At 39.8% G+C, this 22,221-nt stretch overlaps 3 protein-coding genes across 4 annotated transcripts; 1 reads left to right on the top strand and 2 right to left on the bottom strand.

The window, feature by feature from the left end:
• Positions 1-2,444: 2,444 nt before the first annotated feature.
• Positions 2,445-4,514, bottom strand: avpr2l (arginine vasopressin receptor 2, like). The gene is made up of 2 exons (XM_084710534.1): positions 3,428-4,514; positions 2,445-3,043 (listed from the first exon to the last, which is right to left on the bottom strand). Exons 1-2 carry the CDS (start codon positions 4,248-4,250, stop codon positions 2,964-2,966), a joined length of 903 nt encoding a protein of 300 aa, XP_084566660.1. The 5' UTR covers positions 4,251-4,514; the 3' UTR covers positions 2,445-2,963.
• Positions 4,515-8,359: 3,845 nt separating this feature from the next.
• pnpla8 (patatin-like phospholipase domain containing 8) lies at positions 8,360-19,242 on the top strand. 2 transcript variants are annotated; one of them, XM_084710532.1, is made up of 10 exons: positions 8,360-8,589; positions 11,120-12,257; positions 12,424-12,573; positions 12,706-12,857; positions 13,131-13,225; positions 13,325-13,496; positions 13,615-13,672; positions 13,758-13,952; positions 18,512-18,707; positions 18,872-19,242. In XM_084710532.1, the coding sequence occupies exons 2-10, from the start codon at positions 11,286-11,288 to the stop codon at positions 19,144-19,146; spliced, it is 2,265 nt and encodes a 754-aa protein (XP_084566658.1). In that variant the 5' UTR covers positions 8,360-8,589; positions 11,120-11,285; the 3' UTR covers positions 19,147-19,242. The 2 variants fall into 2 exon arrangements, with proteins under 2 accessions (XP_084566658.1, XP_084566659.1); XM_084710533.1 differs by lacking the exon at positions 8,360-8,589 and adding an exon at positions 9,566-9,704.
• akap14 (A-kinase anchoring protein 14) lies at positions 8,596-10,064 on the bottom strand. The gene has a single exon (XM_084710535.1). It carries the CDS (start codon positions 9,902-9,904, stop codon positions 9,392-9,394), a length of 513 nt encoding a protein of 170 aa, XP_084566661.1. The 5' UTR covers positions 9,905-10,064; the 3' UTR covers positions 8,596-9,391.
• Positions 19,243-22,221: the final 2,979 nt, after the last annotated feature.

Below are 22,221 nucleotides of genomic sequence, written 5' to 3' on the forward strand. Positions count from 1 at the left end.
TGAGTTTGTAAGGGCCGTCATGAATCAGTGCTTTGATACAGCTGGCAAAGTGATTTCCGCTTAAGCACTGGTATTTATCTGACTGGAACAGCTGCTGCTTGCTGTGTTCATCAAATCAATTTTCCTGCCTGTGTTCAAACAGCGTCATTCACATGTGGTGACTGAAGTGTCCTGGAATCACTAGCAATCATGTCCATGGAAGCACATACTCGTTTTGTTCCTGTGCCCTGCGTGATTGCCAGTACCACCCTGTCACCCATGTCAATGTCCCTCACGTTTTGAGGGAGATTGCATCATTGAATACCCGTGACTGTAAACTGCATTACAAACCAACATAATTTTATAAAGGATGCTACATGGGCTCAGGAACATTGAGAAAAAACATTGTCGTAAGCACAGTTTGTTGCTACTTCTACAAGTGAAAGTTAAGACTGGACCATGCAAAGTGAAAGCCTATTTTTTTTTTTTTTACAATTACTGTCCTCAGTTCTCAAATGCTTACTGAGTGTTAAAAGAAACGGTGATGAATCACACTCATAAACATGTCCCTGTCTCAACTTTTTTTGTAACATGTTGCAGGCATCAAATTCAGAATGACTTTGTATTTAAAACAAAAGTTAATCAGTTACATTAAATATCTTGTCTTTGTACTGTATTCAACAGAATATAGGTTTAAAAGTCTTTGTAAATCATTACATTCTTTTATTCACGTTTTACACCTCCCAACATGTTTGGAATTGGGATTTGTAGAATAAAGTGTTCTGTGAATGTATTTCCTGAAGCATCTGCTCCCCAGGGGGGGTGCAGTTGTGCCCACCATGTCTCTTATGATTGTTTTAAACCCCACAATGACATGAACATGAACCAGCAGCAGGATTTATCTCCCGCTTTGCCCTCCCTCAGGCCCCGAATTAGTCATCATAGTATTTTGGCCGAGTGAGATTCGTAATCCTATTTGAAGCAGCTTTCCGGAGTAAAATGCACCACATAGGCTGCCTCTGCACCGTAACAGGCCTCATCACATATTCTGTGGAACAGTATAGAGCAGATTTGTTAAAACAATGTATTTTTAACCCACACCTGTGATGAGAATAGGACTGAACTGTCAGAGAGAAAAAAACACCTATTGTGCTTGTAGTTGAGGACAGAATTATGTCACTGCATTACATCAAGACTGTAATTAGACTACAAAGGCAGCATACAGCGCTGTATGTTCAGGCTGTTGGCTTGGGAACACAATTAATTTGATATACTTAAGTCTCCCACACCAGCTGTGGGAGTGACTAAATTTGTTTTTTGTATAAACGACAAAAGGATTGATTGCACATATGAAAGGATTTGTGAAGTGCAATTTCAAATGACTCTAGGGTGCACATTTCCATGGCAAAGAATGACACTGGCCTCTGCTGCATCAGTAAGGATTAGAAGAATGGATTCTTGAAGTGAGTGATGAAATGAAATTGTTGTAATCCTATCGCTTTGTATCTTGTGGGGAAAACAAACTTTGATCACGGTGCATCAGGGGCCAAATGCACTGTCACATCTCATGGCATGGACCAAACCCTACAAATACAAGTGGAGGTCTTGATGTCAAAGAACAATGAAATATTAAGACTAATCTTTATTTGGACGTGCATTATTAAAGTCACTAAATTGTACTTTCTATCAAATTAGATGAAAACTAGAAATAATATGTTCTTTATTAGACCCTGATTAGACTTTATTAAATGATTATTAGGGACACATTACAACAGAACTGTACTGTAAACTAAAATGTATTATTTCCCACTGTTAAATCCTTATTAGACTTTATTAAAGGATAAGATGGGACACTCTGTAAAATGGAGTGCACCCCCAAAGATCATTTAACTTGAAAGCCACATGGTAAAAGTGCATTTTAAAAAGCATTTTCAAAAATGAAAATAAAAGCACTAAATCTCATTGTGTTCCTCAGTTTATCTGTGTGGGTTGTGCAATGACGAGCTCCAGCAGGTGCTTTACATCTCTGCTACAGAAACAAATAAAGGCTCTCCTGTCTATTAAAGGAAAATTGACGAGCATGACATCAGTGATGTGTTAGATTGAATATCAGGAATAGGATTTTTCTCTATTTTGCCTTTTTGTTTAATCACAAATAAACAAATACAAGCAGAGGGGACATGCAAGCAGTTCATGTGTGCAGTTTATATTGTAATTCCATAAGAATATTCACAGAACATTAAATAGTTGTCGAATATATATATATGTATAGATGTTTAATGGGGGTTAATTTTGAAAAGGTTCTCACTTTATTTCCTCCAGCAGTGAATGAAATTGTCTGTGCAGGTGTTTCCTAACCATCTATGCATTTTTTAATATCATATATATTAAACATCATGTCTTATCTTCACTGTTATTCAGATTAAACATGGAAAATATGTTTTGCTTTCATGCACAATAATCATAGATGCAATTAATTCACAAAATACAATCTCATACTCACTGTACAGCCAAGCTGACATTGATTCAGTTAGACTTTTTATCAGGAAAGATGATGCAACACATTTTTAGTCCTCTTTAGTCATTTAACCTTAGGAATGTTTGTTTAATTTTAATGCTTAAATGTTGGCTACTTTTATTCTAAAGCGTGCAAAATATGTTAGGATGGTTTATTTGTCAAAAAATTATTTGCAATTTATGTTTCTTGTTTCTGGTCTATCACGCTAAACAATCGTGTCTTGTGAGGTTGTTTGGGTTGGGCATATTATTTGTTCATGATGCGATAATAAAAATCAAATCAAAATCAAATATACCAAACAACTAGACAGATTTCATGCAGAGTTCTGGTGTTCTGGGTGTCAGATATCCTTGGATGGATGACTCATCTGGACTTTATCATCAGGCCCTGCCTTCTTGTATCTGGACTGGCATATCCCTCGAAACATCTGTAACAGTTTTGGTTCGTGCAGCTCTAGTCTCTTTTTCTAGCTGTAGCAGAGATATATCCAAGGGTTGGTGCAGCTGTTGAGACTGGCCAGCAGCATGATGATGGCAAACACCGGACCTGCAAGAGAAAGGCACAAAACATAGAAACAAACTGAGATAAACTCTAAAAATATTAAATAATTAATTATTTACATATTATATGTGGGCCTACATCACAGTGACATTAAGGCTGGGTTGCACCAACAAAGATTACTTTTAAACCTGATTAAATTAGAGTTTTTTAACCTTTAGAGCTGCCACTGTTTAGTCTTGACAGCAAATTCATTTTTTACTAATTCATTTATCTTGATTTGGAGCATTACCATATTGATTAAACTTTGACTCATAACTACTGGGTAATTTTTTGACTATTCTCTGCTCTGCTTAAAATAAATCTAAATATTGATTTACTCATAGTTTTGCATGTACATCTCTGGTCCTTTGGATGGGGTCCTACACAAACCTTTTGTTGGCGCACTGCTTGGGCTCCATGCAGACCACAACTGGACAACAAAGAACGGGGTCCAGCACACTGTGTATGTCATTATAATAACAAATGTCATTTTCACAGTCTTCATCTTGGCGTTGGACACCCCCTTCGTGCCTGCGCGTCCTGCCTGCAGCGCCTTCCTCTTCATGTTGAAGTAGATGGTTGTGCATATCCTTAACTGGCAATAGAGCAAAATGACAGCAGGCAGGGCATACACTGACAGGGTGATCCAGCTGATGTACACCCGTCTCCCCCACGGCTCGATAAAAGTTGCCCAGCAGTCGTACTGGTTCTCCTCCACCTCTTGGAGGGAGAAGATGAAGAGCTGAGGAGAGCTGAAGGCAAGGGAGATGAGCCACGCTGCGCCTATGGAAAGATACCTCCTAAATGAACCCTTTAAGAAGGAAACCATCGGCTTACGAACCGCGTGGTATCGGTCTATGGTCATGGCCACGATCATGTACGTGGAGGCAAACATACCAACCACCTGCAGGTACTTAACGGAGCGGCACAGGAAGTCTGTGCCTCGGAACCTGTGCGTAATTTCAATGAGAAACTGCGGCAGGACTTGGAAAAAGGCGACCACCAGATCCGCCAGGCACAGGTGGAGGAGGAAAAGCTGGGTCCTCGTGTTCCTTTTACGCTTCTTCCACAGAGTGTCCAAGAAGAAGAGATTACCACATGTTGCCAGCACAAAAACCAAACCCAGAATCCCAGCTCTAATGAGCGCAAAATGCTCGTGCGCTTCTCCATCGTCATCCGGTGTCTTCGCAGAGCTGTTGCTGCTGGTATCCATTTAATTCCCTATGCCTCCGATAATATCCCGAAACTTCAGGGCTCAATTAACATTTCCCTGCATGTTGTAGGGGTTGGAGTATTGCAGTGTTGGCGCAGAGACATCTCAACATTTTCCTGTTTTGCGCATGTGTTGCAAGTGACTGTGGTGACTGTGAGAGGGGAAAGTCAACCAATTAAGGGGTCAGTCTGCGCAGTGCCAACTGGAAGTTAATGTCAGGTTTATGACACACGCAAACAAACATGAAATGAGACACAAATGAAAAAAAAAAAATCATCAGTCTCTAATTTATCTTGACAAGGAGTTCTCTGATGGTTCTTTGACAAGTGCTGAAATATCTGTATTGTTTTATAGATTACAAGTGTTGGAAGAAGTTCTCTGATAATTTACTTAAGTAAAAGTAAAGCCACAGTGTAAAAATACTCTGTTACAAGTAAAAGTCCTGTTTCAAAATCTTGCTCAAGTAAAAGTACAAAAGCATGAGTATTAAAATATACTTAAAGCAATAAAAGTGAAAGTACTCATTCTGGAGGATGGCACATCTCAGAATTATTATAGTATTGCATTGTAATTATTAATACATTATTGTGTAATCTCTTTCACTTTTAATGTTAATGATCCTAATCTGCCAAGTATCCAGTAACTAAAGCTGTCACATTAAATGTAGTTAATTAAAAGTACAATATTGGCTCCCAATATGTAGTGGAGTATCAGTATTAGGTACCATGCAAGTGAGTACATTTTTAAGGTACAGTAATTTAGTAAATGTACTTTTCAACACTGTAGATTAAATTTAATCTTCATTTAAAGGATTTCAAATCTGAAGAATGGTTGAAGTAAAATAGTCATTTTTTTTAAATATATAAAAGTGCAGTTAAAAATGCATAGATGTTTTATTATTTTCTGAATAAGACCACAATGAAGTAAAGTGTGATATAATGTTAAAATATGCATGTTTGTTCCTTCAGTTAATCCCAATTTAATAATAGTAATATTCAATTTTTGTACAGTTTTCCTGAAAATAAAACTTCACTGTCATCATTAGGGGCAGAGATGGTAGTACAGTAATGGCACTAAAGGAGTTGGCATTAAAGCGATGACATTTAAGATTGTGGAGGCAGAGAAAGAAATGTAAGAGCAGAAAGGCAAGGCAGTAAAATATTGTTCTCAGCTGAATACAACTGTCTTACTGACAGTATCACAAAAAGTTCATCTTAACATTGCCATTAACCACCACTTTGTGGAGTGTGTAGCCCTTCATATGTAAATGGCCATGCACTTCAGAAATCAGAAAGGGTTCATTTAGATATAGACCAGAGGAAATTGTACAAACACAGTACCTTGACAGTTGAACCTCTATGGCTAAACATATTAAATGTTTAATTGGCTAAACCTGACCCCAGAAATATGAATTGAAGGTTGTCAAGTAACAACATAACATTTATATTTACAGCTGAAGTTGCAGTGTGAAATACAAGTTAAAAGGGTACAGTGACACTATTATTTGTTTGGTTTGCAAGAGACAAAACTAGTTGAGATAAAACAAATCTGGTTTTCAAGAGAAGTTACTTACTCTGTAGATACAGTGTACTTAGTAAATACAAAGTACTTACCCTGTAAATACAGAGATGTGGGCTAGGTTATGAAGTTTTGTATTTTATTTTGATACCTTTGGTTAGCAAGTATTTGTATTTTATGTATTCCTGCTCATCTCTGGATGTTCAAGATGAGTGTTCCTTTACACTGCATACATCAAAACTGTTGCCATTAAAATGTGCACTCCCATATAGCTTAGTGGGGAGACCTGCCACAAAATGTGCAGATGCCAGCAGATGATAGGGACATATATACAGTACAATCATCACCATGCTGGAGCAGCGACAACAAAAGAAGAAGCTGTAATGTCGCTACCATTTCACCCATGACAATTGAAAGACAATACATGCTCACAAGGTCATGGTGGGTGTAAAAGGTGGCGTGGGCATGAAGCAGAAGATGATAATAGTGTTTTAGTGTTGTCACTCATGCAGCGTCCATCATATCTCATTGCTTTCTGCATACTGCACCTGAAAGAGCAGCTGGTTACAATTGTTTTAGGGTCTTCAAAAGAAAGGGCAGTAATAGTATTCTGACTTCCTATTATTCCATTATGCTATGCCTGTATGAAAAAAAATACTATAAATAAATACAATAATGTGCCACGGTGGAACTAGTAATATGTTGCTCTGTTGGCCTCAGTGACACATTTTTTCTTTCCATAACTTCTCAGAGATATATGGACATTACAAGCCGTCTTCCTACACATGTATTAACCTTTCAAAGGGCAACTATCTGCCTGGATCCATCAGATTTAAAGTATATTATTATCATTATTAGCGGACCCAGTGGTATTCAGCCAATGTCACATAGCATTTCCAAGAACTGAAATACCATGAAAATCAGGCCCACGTAAACTATGTTGTAATGTAACTCTTGCTGGCTTTGATTCACTGCTTTGAGGTTCAAGGATTATTTATTTGTCATTCTACAGCAAAGGTTTGTACAACATAATGCAAGTCCCTTTATGCTACTGCTTATGGTGGAGCACAGAGGACGAATTGAGGAGGGTCACAGTCTTAGGAAAGAAGCTGCTCTGTGGTCTCAAATATGTCCCTTTCTTTGTCTATTTTTTCGGGGGTCAAATGTGTCCCTATGACAAAACAACTGGCCCCAGCTAATAAAATTGGCTGATGAGTACCAGTGATGCTGTGGGTGGGTTTAAATATCAAATGCAGTGCACCCCTCTCCTGGGCCACGCATAAAACCATGCCAACTCCTAATGTTTTCAGTCAAGATGCTGTCTGTTATGCTCTATGGTAAAAATTGACAAGAACTCATCTTAAAAAAGTTTTGGTAGGAGTGTTTTCTGGGCTCAGGGATACATGCATACACAAAAATCAGAAACAACTCCAAGGCACACTTTTTCTTAGAACAATTATTATTACGACAGGGTCATGTTAAAACACACGAAGGGTGTCAGACAGAACAAATAGGACAAAAGATTTGTTGAAATTTGTGTACCATCTATAGAAATTTCCCTATTAGACATGGACTTGTGGCCTTGAGAGGGTGTGGACATATAAACACTCCAGCTGATTGTCCTCGATATTAATCCAAAATTTAATTATAGCAAAACAGTAAATGCATTGCATCAGGGATTAATAGATCTTACATGGGTTTCATTAACTTTTATATATTTCCTTTTAAACAAGCATTTTCAATATGACATGTTGCTCTTTCTATATATAACAAACCACTACCCAAATAAATAAAGAATTGGCTTCTCCCAGTTTGAAGTATAACTGTGTTGAATCTTTGATTACTTCAAGCAAGTGACAACTGTGCTTAGGACTTTGATTTCCCAAACATCTCAAGTAGACCAAGACACTGGAGGAAGTTAAATCAAGCCATATAAACCATATGTATGTATACAAATGTTCATACTATTATCAAGATATGGTCTACATTGTTTTCCTTTGGCAGTTTTTTGATATTTATAACTCATGTTTCTTTTTTTAATATATGTACATCTGTCTATACATATATGTGCATATGTATATATCATATATATTTAATTTATTCACTTTTCTATTTTTTATCTTGTTGTTTCTGGGTTATGTTACCCATGTGCCATCAGAGGATGGAGGGTCTTCAAAGACTGCAGGGGAAAGCAAGAGCCTTCTCTCGGGTAGTTGATGAATGTACACTGTACGAGGATTAACAACAGTACCATGTTTGTATTTTCCTTTTTTGATTTAATTAAAATGATCCATGTTGCTGCCATACTCTAACCTCCAGGATTTAAAAATAAAATAAATCTGATCACAAAAAAGCCAATTGGACAGACAGATCCTGCTTTTTAATATATATATAAAACTGTCATGGGGATTTTTTACACTACATGTTTGATAATGTACTGGATTAAATGTTGCTCTCCATGGTGCTGAACTACTTACTTCTATAGCACAATTGCTGCCCACTGCTGAAAGAGTGAAATCAGACCACATTTATAAGTCAGTAAGATGATCAAATCTCATTGTCACTGGATTTTAAATGTTTTGTGGATTCTTGATCTCCTTGTTGCACTATTTTGCAATTTAAATGTTTGTTGTTTTTATTCCAAAAATGTTTTGTCAACATCTAGTGGCACAATAAAGCATTGCACTGTTATTGTAAAATTCAGCTTGCGTCATTTCCTGTCTTCTTCCTGTTTAGATTTTCTATCCAGCGCCCGTACGTGTAATGTACCAACATCACAGTGAATGAGATAGCCTGGCAACCTATTTAAGGAGTTCGTATGGTAAGAAGAAGGTATTTTTCATGTGACACTGCGTGAAATTCAACAGCCTAACACTCTACACTCCCTTCATTAACGCTAGCTAACGTTGGACTAGCAGCGGCTAATGTAACGTTTTTCATTGTCAGTGTCAGCTGTCTTTTAGATAAGCTAGCTTTCAAAGATCGTGGTCATGGGGTGTTTATTCATTTGGTTAAACAATTTAAGCATGGTATCTTTTTACACAAACATCGTCATTGTCTTGAATACGTTTAGATGGTATTTATATTAAACATAACTTTGCTAACAGTTAACGTTACAGCCATTGAGGTCCAACGTCTAGAAGAGAACCTTTGATTCGTTAAACCCTCGCGATATTTGCACTCGCTGTTTTTTTTTATTGTGTGCGTTTGAATACGTTTCATACTGTAACAGTGCTCTGGTTAAAGTCAGGGTAGGTTTGTTAACAACAACAACAACAACAACAAAACGGTTAAGATTAGGGAAAAGTCATCGTTTGGGTTAAAATTATTAATCGCGCGAGATCCTTTGTTCTGGGGTTACCATCTAAAAACGTCCCAACAAAACGTACAAGACTAACAGTTAGCTAGCTAGGTAGTTAGCGTTGACTGTTGATGTTTCGTGTTCTTCTTGTTACTTTATGTTGTTTCTCAGTGCATTGACACTCAGCAAGTTCATGAAAAATCCAATGCAACTTTTAATGCTAATACGTAGCAAGTGGGATGTAACTTGGCTAGTTATTTCTAGTATTTTAGGAAGGATCCAGAATTCTTCTTTTCCTCGGTGGTTCGACTGATGTCAACCGTTAAAGGTTCACGTCTCTTTGCAGTAAACTTTTGCTCTCGATCACGTCCTCCAGCCACCTCTCTCTGAACCTGGTCCTCCCGGGCGTGTGCACCAGCCTGTTGGACTCTACAACGAAGAGCACCTCCACAGGCAGAGTTTGAGGTTTTACTTTAGATATGTCCACGACGAAGTAGACGCTAGCTGTCCCCTGAATCGGCCTCCGCGGGGTGGGGGTACTGAAGCGGGCCCGGTAGTGGTAGAGGGTGTGATGTTCCTCCTCGGTGGAGCAGAGGAAGTCCACACTGTAAAGCCAGCAAGGCTGCAGCTCCCAGGTTTGAATATACTCCCCAATCTGCATTTTCCCCACTTCCACTGTAAAGTCTTTGCAAACAACACAGTCAATGTTCCTCATCTCAGTGTCAGGGTTCTCCTCCTGCTCCTTCGTGGCTGCGTGCCGGTGTCTCTCCAGCAGAGCCTTCACAAGTAGAGCTGACTCTCTTGTTAAATTTAATGGATGTCGATCCTCTTCCATATTGTCTATGTAACAATAACACACATGACATATGGACCTGCAGGGTTAAATAGTTTTTGTGAAAGCTGTTGTCAGCATCTGTTTGTGTTGCTGTAACAGTTTCCATGGCTACCAGGATGGATATGATGTCAAATGGAGCCCTCTATTGGCCTGCTTTCCATTCGCAGTGTCATATTTCTTTTCTCCCATGAAAATATTTTTTGTAAAATAATTTGTGCTGCAACTAACGATTGTTTTGATTGTTGATTTATCTGTTATCTGTTTTTTTTTTCATTAACTGATCTATTAACCAGTCTATAATAGAGGTTTTCAAAGTCTGAGACTGTGGGTCTCCCTTCAGAAAAAGCTGGGAAGAAAGGTTTAATTTACTTAGCCTAATATTGCTGTTTGACATAACTTAAGAGGACATTAAATACATAGAAAAGGTCTGTCCTGAGGTATTTATTAGTTTCTGGCTCTGGGAAGGTGGGGAAACCCACTAAAATTTCCCCTAACTACTGTGTCTCTGAACTATAATCATATAGCATCTTTAATACAAAATATACAGCTCAAAGTGCTTTACATTTAAAATGGATTAAAAAGAGAAAATAATCAGGCAAATAAACTTAAATCAGGTCAGTTGATACAACAGCTAAAAATATATATATTTGAAATCACGATCAACTATAGAAAAAAGACAGAACAAAATTCATTTAAATTAATGGTCATTTAAGACATGAGCTCATTTAATAAAACATATAAAGTCATTTAAAAGACATAGATGGCTATTTGAAAAGAGCGGAAACGAAATCACACACATTTAGACTATTCTATGTGATTTACTTTTGATAACTAATATAATAACTGTTTGGAGCCCTTCTTTGGAGGTCCACCTCCCACTTTGAAAACTTTTGGTCTATAAAGTGTTAGAAAATTGTGAAAAATGTCAGTCAGTGTTTGCCAAGGCCCCAGAAGACCACGTAAAATCCAAAGTTATTCAGTTTACTGTCACAGAATATTAAAGAAGCCAGAAAATATTAAAATTTAAAAACCTGATATCACAGAATTTTGAGTTTTTTCTTTTAAAAATTACTCAAATGACGAATCTCAAAGTGATTAATCGATTATCAAAATAGTTGACGCTAATATGATAATCAACAACTAATCAATTAATTGCTGCAGCCATAGTTTGTGCTGTATTGTGAGGTAATTTTGTTCTATCCTTTTTTTGTTCAGGAAACACTGGAACAAACAGCAAATTTCCAGTATGGAATTTCTTCTCAAACCACTGTAGCTGGTGGCAGGTAGTCTGCCAGAATGCTGCATCATTTTACGCAGACATTAAGCATCATCCTTTAACTTAAAGTTCTCCACTGCTGTTCTGGGTGAGCCAGCAAACTGCATGTCGCGAATCAGGACCACACTCGACAGCGTCTCCAAGGCAGTAGGCAGCGCAGAACTCATCTCCAAGTTCTCCCGCTTCAAGCCTGGCAGCGCCGCAGCCGACAGCACCCATGCGGAAAAAGCTCTGGCCAAAGCCGAGACCGTAGCCTCGACCAGCACAGCTGCTGCCTCCCCACCTGAAACCACCATGAAAGAAGAAGAAGAAGAAGGCAGCGAGAGGATTGCAGCAGAGGAAGAGTCAGATAAGCAATGCCCGCAGGTTTCAGAAACGCCTTTTGTCGCCACAAAGAAGTCCACATCCAGTTTAGCTTCAGCAGCGAGTGTGTCTGTGCCAAGCTCCTCCTCAACCATGGCAAAACAAACAATGCAGCTGTTTCACCCAGCAGCTCTGTCCACCAACATGGACGAGACCTACAAAACTCTGGCGCTGCACATCAACAGCTACTTTGGCACCAGCACACAAGTGAAAGAAGGAGATGACACGCCGGTGGTGCAGCACAGAGGAGGCGACGACCCTGCTCCTGAGCCCATTCTCAGCACTGTTCCCCGGACGACTGGGGACCACATTCCTGTTTTGTCTCCAGTGGCGGAGGCTAAAAGTATAGAAGCACCCACTACCTCTCCTCCACCTCCATCTCCATCGGAAAAGCTCAGTCGTCCTGTAGAGACACCCTCTTCGGACATCCCTGCAGCTGAAAGCGCTGCCCCGCCCGTCTCCACGACTACTACCTCCCCTAAAAAAGGCTTCACACACTATCTTTCCTACCCTCGGCCCAGCGTTCAGGCGTTTGTCGGCAGCTACATCGCACCCCTGGTTCCCAAATTCAGAGGTGATTCCAAAAGCGTTGCAGCTGAAAAAGACAAGCCTTCAGCAGTTGCTGTGGAAGAACCTGCTGTGGACAAGACAGGAGAGAAGACGGAGAGTGAAGAGGAGAAAGCGAAGCAACAGCTGTTGAGTCAAAGAGAGAAGGTGAGGTGCTTACTATGGCTCCTATGAATGTTGAAAGCATCAGTGTTGTCAAAATGTGGGAGATAAGTTCTTTACCTCTTAGAATACTGAAGTAAAGAAAAAACCTTTTGCTTGATATTTATCAGATTGTCCTAATATTTGGTACTTTGTGTGTATCGTCATACAGATAATAGCCAGGGTGAGTGTGGACAACAGGACCAGAGCCCTGGTGAAAGGCCTGCAGAGAGTCACCGATGTCAAGCTGCTGACCAGTCGAGTGGAGGAGCTCAGCTTTCACCTCCTGGAGTTCCCTGAGACACGAGGTGTAGCTGTCAAGGTCAGTGTGCATCACTGTCAGAATTTTCTTTAATTGCGCCACAGCTCAGATGTGTTGCACAGTCCTCACATGTTCTTTTAAGAGTTAGATTTTTAGCAGCAGGTATGTCTGTGTTTAATTGTGACCTTTTAGGAGAGGGTGCTGCCGTGCTTGCTGCGTTTGCGCCAGGCCAGAGATCTTCCTCTTCAGGCTGCTGTGAGAGAAGCGCTGGCACTGGTTGGCTACACTGAACCAGTCAAAGGCAGAGGAATTCGAGTGCTGGCCATAGACGGAGGAGGAACAAGGTAAAGCTATTCCATGACAAAACATCTTTTAATAAAATCCTAAAGAATCTCTTCCTTGTGAATATTACCAATAATTAAACCTGCATTTACGTTTTCTGTGACGACCATTAGGAACTAATGCGGTTCTGTTACACTACAGAGACATACACAGTAACAGCTATCATTGCAAGCCAACTGTAAAAGGCCACCTCACCTCTATGTGTTTATAGCAGTTGGTCAAATTGCAGCTGCATTGTGGTCTAGATTTGTAAACCTTGGTTAACCTTGTTCCAGGGGACTTCTGGCCCTGCAGACTCTCCACAAACTGCAGAACCTTACAGGAAAACGAATCCACCAGCTGTTTGACTACATCTGTGGAGTCAGCACCGGTAAGTTGTCATCAACAACACTAACTCCACATGTGAATTTATGTAAACCTCTGATATTGCCTCTTGTTCACACGTCACACTTGATCCTGTCTTCCTTAGGTGCCATTTTGGCCTTCATGCTGGGAATTTTCCAGATCCCTTTAGAGGAGTGCGAAGAGATGTACAGGAAGCTGGGCGCAGACGTCTTCAAACAGAACGTCATCGTTGGAACGGTCAAAATGGGCTGGAGCCATGCTTTTTATGACAGCGAAATTTGGGAAAACATCCTCAAGTTAGTCTTTCATCCCTCTTTTTTCCCTGCAGTCTTTCCATTCTTTTCCAACCCTCTTCCTTGATTTCAAAAGCACTGTTGTTTTACTTGACTTAATCTGTTTTTGTATTTTCTTTAGGGAACGGATGGGTGAGGGATATATGATTGAGAGTTCCAGGGACCCACACTGCCCTAAAGTAAGTCACATATCTAGCTATACGGAGAAACACACAAATGTTTTTTTTTCCCCAGATCTTAATATGCTCTCTGTATGCCCACCAGGTGTCAGCAGTGAGTGCCATTGTGAACAGAGGTTTACCTCTGAAGGCCTATGTGTTCAGGAACTACAGACTCATGCCAGGGGTGAGATCCCACTACCTCGGAGACTGCAAACACAAGATGTGGCAGGCTATCAGGGCCTCGTCTGCCGCCCCAGGCTACTTCCAGGAATTTGTCCTGGGAAAAGACCTTCACCAGGTACGACATGATGGAACTGAGAGAACAGAGAGATGTCTTTGTTGAGTTTGAAAAGGGAGGTTAATGGTGACACAGGCTGCAGAACAGATGACAAGCAGTGTGGATTATAACATGGCTTAAAAGATGTGTAAAGCCAAAATAATCAAAGTAAAGAAATAGAAAACACAAAAGACAGACCTTTGAAAACAGACTATTGACTATGGAATGGACAGATGACAAGTGGAACCAATACCAAAGACAACAAGGAGTCAGAATTTATTAGAATAAAGCCCTTGAGATGAACCACCTTGTTTTGTGCGGTCTCTTAAATACAAATATATATAAAAAACATTTACCAACCCCTTTACCTTGCTGTCAGAAACTCTTTTCCAATGGGAAACGACATTTATACAAACCAAATATCACTCTCCAAAGTTATCAAACAACAAAGGCAAAAACAATCACTTTACCTTGCAGACCATGGGAGTTGTTAGCCTGCTGTTGCTTTGATCTTTTAGTTTGTGGTATTCTGTGACTTGGATGAATCCAAACTATCCTAACTCAAGTTACACAGTAACAAACTAAAAAGAGCAATATCTGGCTTGTAGAACTGCAGTTTCCAGTTGGAAAAGGCTGTCTGATGGCAAAGTAAGGCAGTGAAAATATTCTAAATATAGCATACAGTTAAACTGATATTGATTTTTCTTTTTTTAGGTGAACCTTTTTTAAATGGCTAAAGTATGTTTTATTGCTGACCCTGTCCACACAGTCCACACAGCTCTGCTCTTCCAAACTGGGGCCATGCCCATGAGCCTCTACTGTGGGCAGTACACTGGCTATTAATAAGTACCTCATACAACCTTACTTCAAATAATCCAAACTATCCCTTTAACAGTGACTCAAATTGCCATAGTGATCTAAGTCACATCAATGTGAAAGCCCTGGTGTGGGAGAGTCATTTCCTTGAAATCTTTCCAATCAATACACTTCCACTGTGGTGCTGCATTGCCTAATACCAAGGACAGACGCACTCAGCATTACACTGCATTTTATACGTGTGTGTGTGTGCGTACGTCAAGGGTATGTGCGTTGATTTGTTTCAGTTTTTCAAACCCATAACCTTGAAGGCGGTCCTTTAATTGGCTCATCCTCTCTTCTGGCTGTCAAGAGGGTGAGAGAGACAAAGAAAGTGAAGAGAATGAGACGGATGGAGAGACAGAGACAGAGAAGAGTCCTTGGCCCCCCGATCGGTGGCGCCAAAACATCAAAGGCCGCCTCCTCTTATGACTTTTAACCCGCCTTCCTGCAGAGAAATTGAAAGCCTCTGATTAGATTCCACTTGAGAGAGAATATCCAACACCACCACCACCTAAAATCATACTTCAGGTGGTCCGAAATTTAAAAAATAATAAGAAAAAGGTTCAAGAATAGTAGTTTAGGTGTAAGTAAGAGATCATTGAATGAAAATAAGGCTGTTAAGACATCTGATAAATGACCACAGTGGATGTAGCATTAATCTATTTTACTTTCTGTTGCTAATCTTTAGTACCGCTTGGGCACATATCACAGAGAGGGTCTTTAAATGTGTTATTTTATGAAGTTTGATTATTAGGCCAGATATCTTTAGATGGTCTTTATGGGCAGCAATTGCACTCAAGGCTTAGCTTAATTTTGATAACCTACTTAGGCAAAATTAGCTTTGTCCCTGCTTCTAACAAGTATTTCATTTCCCCTGCCATTTCCTAATGCAGGAGTCCTGCTAGAGAGCCTTTTCCAATATTGTAGTCAATAACAGACACAAATCTCCAACCCCACTCTGCATGTTTACTGACCAGTGCCTTCATTCTGATGAAGGAGAAAAACATAAGTATAAATAAATGAACTAATAAAGAGAGTGCAGAAAAAATAATTAAATACATAAATAAAGGAAAAATAAATATATTTTGGTAATGAAAAGGGCAACTTCTGTATTTTTACATGTATTTATTTATTATTTATTCTTGTACAAAACCTTCCGTATCACTTACTAACGACAGATTCAGAGTAGTTTAGCTGCAGGCAGCAAGCTAAAGGCAAAGCTCCTGTGTACCAGTCAAGTCAAAGCAGCAGGTGTAGATCCGATCACACTGCTACAACCAATCTAGTTCTAGACTGCAGTAGGATCACCTACCATATTGACATACGGACACGAAAAATACAGAAATAAATAAGTGTAGAATTGTAGAAATACATAAATAAATGACTAAATGTAAAAATGCACAAATAAATAAATATGATTATTATTTATTAATTTATTTATTCTTGTGTTTTTTTGCCCTTCATAGATTCTGTTTATTTAGAATTAAAATTTTCCAGCCACTAATTCAGCAAATTAAACACATAAACATGTAACTGCAGCCTCTAAACCAAAAACGCTGTCTGATGTTTTTGCTGCTAATGTATAAGCAAGACAGAATGTCTCTTTATTCCCAAGTGTGTGTTTGTTTCCCATGGGCTCTGGGATGACCGCAGAGATGGAAAGATGGAGAGTGAATGAGTTGTGTCTGTCTGCGAGTGTGTCGTTTTCCCACATTCCTCTTGGAGCTGCGTAGCGTTTCATCGACAGTTTGAGCTACCGTTGCCGCCCACCGGTCTCACTCCTACTCTAGTTTTCAGCACCAGGAGCGGTATTTCTCAGGAAAATTCTGCCATCGCAGAACACCAGAAATATATAAATACACATGCATAAACACTGGAGAGAGACGCATTCACAGACTCAATGCAGAGGCAGAATTTAAATATTTTCTCTCTTAGCTGTAGTTCTTTATTGTAGCAATACCCTGCTGTTTGCCTGCGTGAGGATGCTGCATTTTAGTTGCAATTGGTTGCAGGCTGGAAGTCATTGCGTTAGGTGAGACCTCAGGGTGAGAGGTTGAGGGTCAGAGCTGAGGAGCAGCTGTGTAATTAACCTGCTGTCTCAAGAGTGTGAACTGTGTTCCACTGTTTCAATAGCTTACACCGGAGGGTAAACAGGTTATAATTAGGTTACGAGTGATACGTTTTAGGGAGTATTGTCCCATAATGATAACAGGGCAGCTGAGTTGACTGATTCATTTGAATCAAAAATCCTGATCCTAAAACAACCTGTTTAATTAGTTGAGTAAAAGGCATAGTGTGGATTATTTTATGAGGTTGAGGTTGAATAAGGTACCAAGCATAATCAGTGTATTACCTACAGTAGATGACAGTCAGCACAACTGAAGTTTGGAGAAGCAGAGAGCAGTGGCAGCATGGGAGCAAAACAAGTACTGCTGTGACTTAAAACAGGTCTCTCTAAAACAAATCTATATCAGTTGAAGTGTACAATATATTTAGAATACTTGCAGTCAGCATTTTCTGACAGGAAACAGCCATCATAAAAGCCAAATATTGCTCTCTGTCTCACTCAGCTAAACTCAATTGGCAAAATCAGTCATTTTACTGACCAGAACACAGGAGTTGCACTTCACACTTCAAATAATCCAAACTATCCCTTTAAGAAAACAGTTGTTTGTTTTCCTGCTTTGGTTGTTGTTGACTGACATTTTCTAATGCCACACATCGTTTGCCTTAAACCAGGGGAAGGAGAGGATTTAGGTTTTTAGGATATGTTTCCACCGCCCACCCTCCCCCCTTCAGAGGCATGGAAATGACCTTTACCCCGGCTCTGCTGGGGAGGATCAGACCTCCTGTGTGCCACACTCTCAATCTCTATTAATCCAAGCCAAAATCACTTCAGTGGCTGGATAACGTCCAAAACTTGACTTGTTGGATAAAGACGGAGGGAAGAGTGTTTAGCACTAAATCGGTCCAGGCGTCCATTCAGCTTGATTGTCCTCTCCCTCATTGTTGGCATCATTCACATCAGCAACTCTCTCCTGAATCCAGTAACATTATTTAGCGAAGAAGAGACAGACTAAATGAAAAAGCAGGCACACAATTTGTGATAAGCTTCTAAATTAATTCAGTCAAAATTAAAATGCTGAAATACTACAAGCTGTATCAATCAAGCTAATTTCAGAGTAACGCAGACTCTTTATAAAGGTAAATTTAAGACCAAATTAAAAAAAACATGACTTATTTTCGTAGCTGATAGCTGCTACAAAGACAGCATTTCCTACTTGTTTACTTCAGAATAAACACGGCTGTTTGCCAGCGCAGCACATCACTGGCCAGGGAGCTTCTTTTCCTCCAGCCTAAAGCTGTGTTGCTCTGGGACAGCTTGTTCACTTCACCTCATTTGTCCCCTGCAGCCTGTCACAACAAATATATTAAACCTGGAGGCACATTCTATACATACCAAGTGTCCTATTTGCGCATTAACCTTGGTTAGTAAGCATATTGGACTGATGAAGTGCTGAAGGTGACTTAACAGTTTTATGGCAGGTGTTTTAAGCTAATTTTCTGCCACAAATATGCCCAATAGAAATTTGATCTGACCCAGATTTTGTCTTGTAGATGCAGCACTGGCATTAACCAGTCACACTTTCATACACACATATATCATTGACTTGATTCTGCTTTCCTTTAGCATTTCCCTTCCCGTTTGTTGTCTTCATTAGGATGGAGGACTCCTAATCAACAACCCCACAGCACTGGCCATCCATGAGTGTAAGTGCCTGTGGCCGAACACGCCACTGCAGTGCGTGTTGTCTCTAGGCACTGGACGTTACGAGACGGTGGGCAAGAATGGCACGACCTACACAAGCCTCAAGGCAAAGCTCACCAACGTCATCAGCAGTGCCACAGACACAGAGGGTGAGACCACACAAGAAGTGTTGTTTGAATATGTTTGATGTCCCACACACAGTTATTAATAAACGGCAGAATAGAGACGCGTGGTCACAGTAAGTTTCTTTTTAAATATAATCCAAAAGAGAGAATGCAAAACAGCCTGAAGCCTTCCACCTCTGTTTTTTCAGAGGTGCACACCATGCTGGACGCTCTCCTGCCCCCCGACACTTACTTCCGCTTCAACCCCTACATGAGTGAGGACATCCCGCTGAACGAAAACCGCGTGGAGAAGCTGAACTTCCTCAAAAGCGAGGGGGAGCGCTATCTGGAGCGCAACGAGGCCAAGCTGAGGCAGGCGGCAAGTGTGCTGGGCCAGGAGAAGAGCACCATCCAGAGACTGGCCGAGTGGGCCAAGCTCAAGGCCGACATGTATGAGGGTCTCCCCTTCGTCTCCAAGCTGTAGTCACTGGCCTGGCAACAGTGTGATCCCAAGAGAGAGTTTTTAAGGTAAGAAGACGTGTAAAAACTCTCTGCACCAGATAGGCTAACTGTTGAAAAGGGAGCAAACTGGACACATTTTTTAAGCATTAAATAATTGGTTCACATATTGTGATTATCTGCATAACACTAAAAAGACTGATTGAGAAATATATGATTATTTATTAACAATGACAATACATTAAATAATAGTGTGAAATTACAGATGTGCTGTAGAATTTATTCTTTATAGGACAGAATGTGTCTATGATGGTACAGAGTAATAAGTACTTTGAAATGAAGTCAACAGGTTTTGATAATATGATGAAATCATTTACTTGATCGATCAGAAAGGAAATGTATGTGTACAAAAGTTCATAAATATATGAATTTTAAGATGGCTCAAGATAGTCACATACATGACAACATTAAGAATAAATGCTAATATGATATCTAGTTATTTTGTAAAGAAATAAAACTTGTTCATTGCGTTTTCAGTACTTGAATACATTGCACAGTAACAGATTGCACAGTGAGAACATGAACATGACTGCCTATTTCTAACACTGTACAGAAGAAAGACCTCATGCACTTTGTAAATTATCATTCTTAGCCAAGAAAATGTAAATAGTAATTGAAGTAATTGTGAATCTGTTGAGTGCTCTTGCTAGAATTTAATAATATAACAAAGGAAACATTGTTGGTTCTTCATTTCACTCTCCTGTATCATTACATGCAACCACACTGAAATCTGCTCTGATACTAACGAGAACATATCAGCATGGGAACATTAAACTAATGCGGAAGTGCCAAAAACTGCAGTTCCTCAAATGGCCACTTAAGGCTAGCTCCAATAGCGAGTCAGTTCCCAGAGACCCCTATATTAAAAAGAAGAAGTTTACAGCATAGTACAAAAAACATGGTTTTGGTCTCGATAGCAAATTACCTTTAAGTCCCGCCCCTTTTTGCTCTGTGCGCCAATAACAGTGCAGCAAGCTCGGTACCCAGTGAAACCTCGTATATTGAGGTTGCTGGAAAAAAAATTGAAGATGGTTAAAAGGTATTGCTGGGTGACCTGTCAGCAAAACTTTAGCTAACTGGCTATCTAACAGTTGATTTAGATTAGCTAGCTAGTTAGCTCACATTTTACTACCATAAAGGCTCATTAAAGGAGTTTTTAACTGGCTATGAAACAGTCTCAATTTAAAACTGATACCTCTATAAGACCTAAATAAGTGAATGACATATATACAATATACAGTATAGTTGTTCTTAATGCCTGCCTCAGGGTCAGAGTGTCCTTAAAATCAGATGAAACGAGCCTGTGTTTACATTTTTTTCAGGCAAAGTTCCTTGTAGTAGTTTTGATTATCAGATGGTACTAGCGAGCTCAAGGTCGATTTAGATTAGCTAGATACTTAGCTAGCATTTTTCAAACATTAGCTTGAAGGTTGCTCAGCTGTTATTGGAGAAGAGTGGAAAGGGGCAGGGCTTAGGATGAGCGTGCCTACTTTAAGAGACAGGTGGGAGCCACCACGCATGGCCAGCGACTGGGCAGCCGCTTCATTCGGCCTGCCTCGGTTCCACCCAATGCTCCACGCTTTGTCCATTTTTGGATTACCCGGGAGTTAAGCAGAGTCAGGAACTGCCAAGACGGCGACAGAAAGAGAGACAACATCCATGTTTTATACAATCTATGGGTAGAGTGCATGTTCTTCATTGTGGCCCATTATACAGTAGGAAGCTTTAGCCTTTAACCTTACTCAAACCTGAATTCCTCAGCTCTGGCTGTTGTTGTCACACACTTACATTGTGAGAACCCTAATTGCCCTACTTCTTCCCTTCTTTATTGCTTGGTGGAATGCAAAATAAAAACCATGTCATGAACAAAATAAAACTTGATTTTCAAAACCTTATATAAACACTGTTCTCTTTTGATCTCTGTATGGTTTCTTTAAAGTTCTGCTCAGAATGAGTGGGTTGAGAATATATGCCACATGTTGTTTGCTTGTACATTCCACTGCCACACGCACACATCAAAAGGAGCCTCACAATAGAGTTGTCACAAAGGAATGCTGCATGTCTTCCTGTGATGAATTGTCTTTTTTCTTTTTTTCAGAATTGCACATGTTGATTTTCTGCTTGCATTGTATTGATCCCATTGAAGATTCACTGAAATTCCACAGCGTCATTCCTCCCAGTCAAGCTGTAGTTACCCCAATCAACATGAACAATGTGCCACGAGGAGGCATACCTACAAACCACTACAACAATGACACACGTCAGAAAGATATGGTGTGATGTGTCGAGTATTTCTCTGGACTGATGCCTCATTCCTGGTTTCTAACCGTCAAAGCTGTAACTGGCTTGACTGATAGATTGATGGCCTCTTTTTTTCTTCCAATGCCAGCTTGATCTATACCGTGGCAGGGTTCATCCAAATGTCAAGGTCTGATTTATGGCTGTGTTGCCTACACTTGGCGTTACTCTAGAGGCGTCTTTCCAGTGGGTAAACACTGATATTGGATCTATGTTGAAAGCTGGCAGAAAATGCGTCTCTAGGATGAATGGAAATTTACTATTAGTATTAGGGATGCATGATAATATTGGCATATCATCAGTATCAGGTGATAAAGGTTTTAAAATGAAATATCATGGGAAGGAAAGGAAAAGTAATTCCTAAAAAGTTAAAAAGCCTTAATTAACAAACATAATTTTCTTCACCTGTATTGCTTTAGGGTGGCCTAAGACGGTGTGTACTTAAAAAACAAACTTTTGTAACTCAGCATGTAAAGCTGAAACTGCCAGAGAAGATACTGCATAAAGTAAATGATTTGAGTGAATGTGCCACAAACGTTTTTTACCTGGTACTTTGCAATTTGTCCACTTTAGACCCTAACTTCGGAAGGAGCTCACTCATAGCTCATGCAACGTAGTGCTGGACAGTAATGGACCTGCATTCAGCTTTGAAAATCCTACTGTGGTACATATACAGCAATGATTCATATCCAATAGACTGACATTTATGCTGCAAACTCCTCGGCAGACAGAGTGTTTCAGC

The sequence above is a fragment of the Lutjanus erythropterus genome, chromosome 22, assembly GCF_056507025.1.
Source record: "Lutjanus erythropterus isolate fLutEry1 chromosome 22, fLutEry1.hap2, whole genome shotgun sequence".
NCBI lineage: Eukaryota > Metazoa > Chordata > Actinopteri > Lutjaniformes > Lutjanidae > Lutjanus > Lutjanus erythropterus.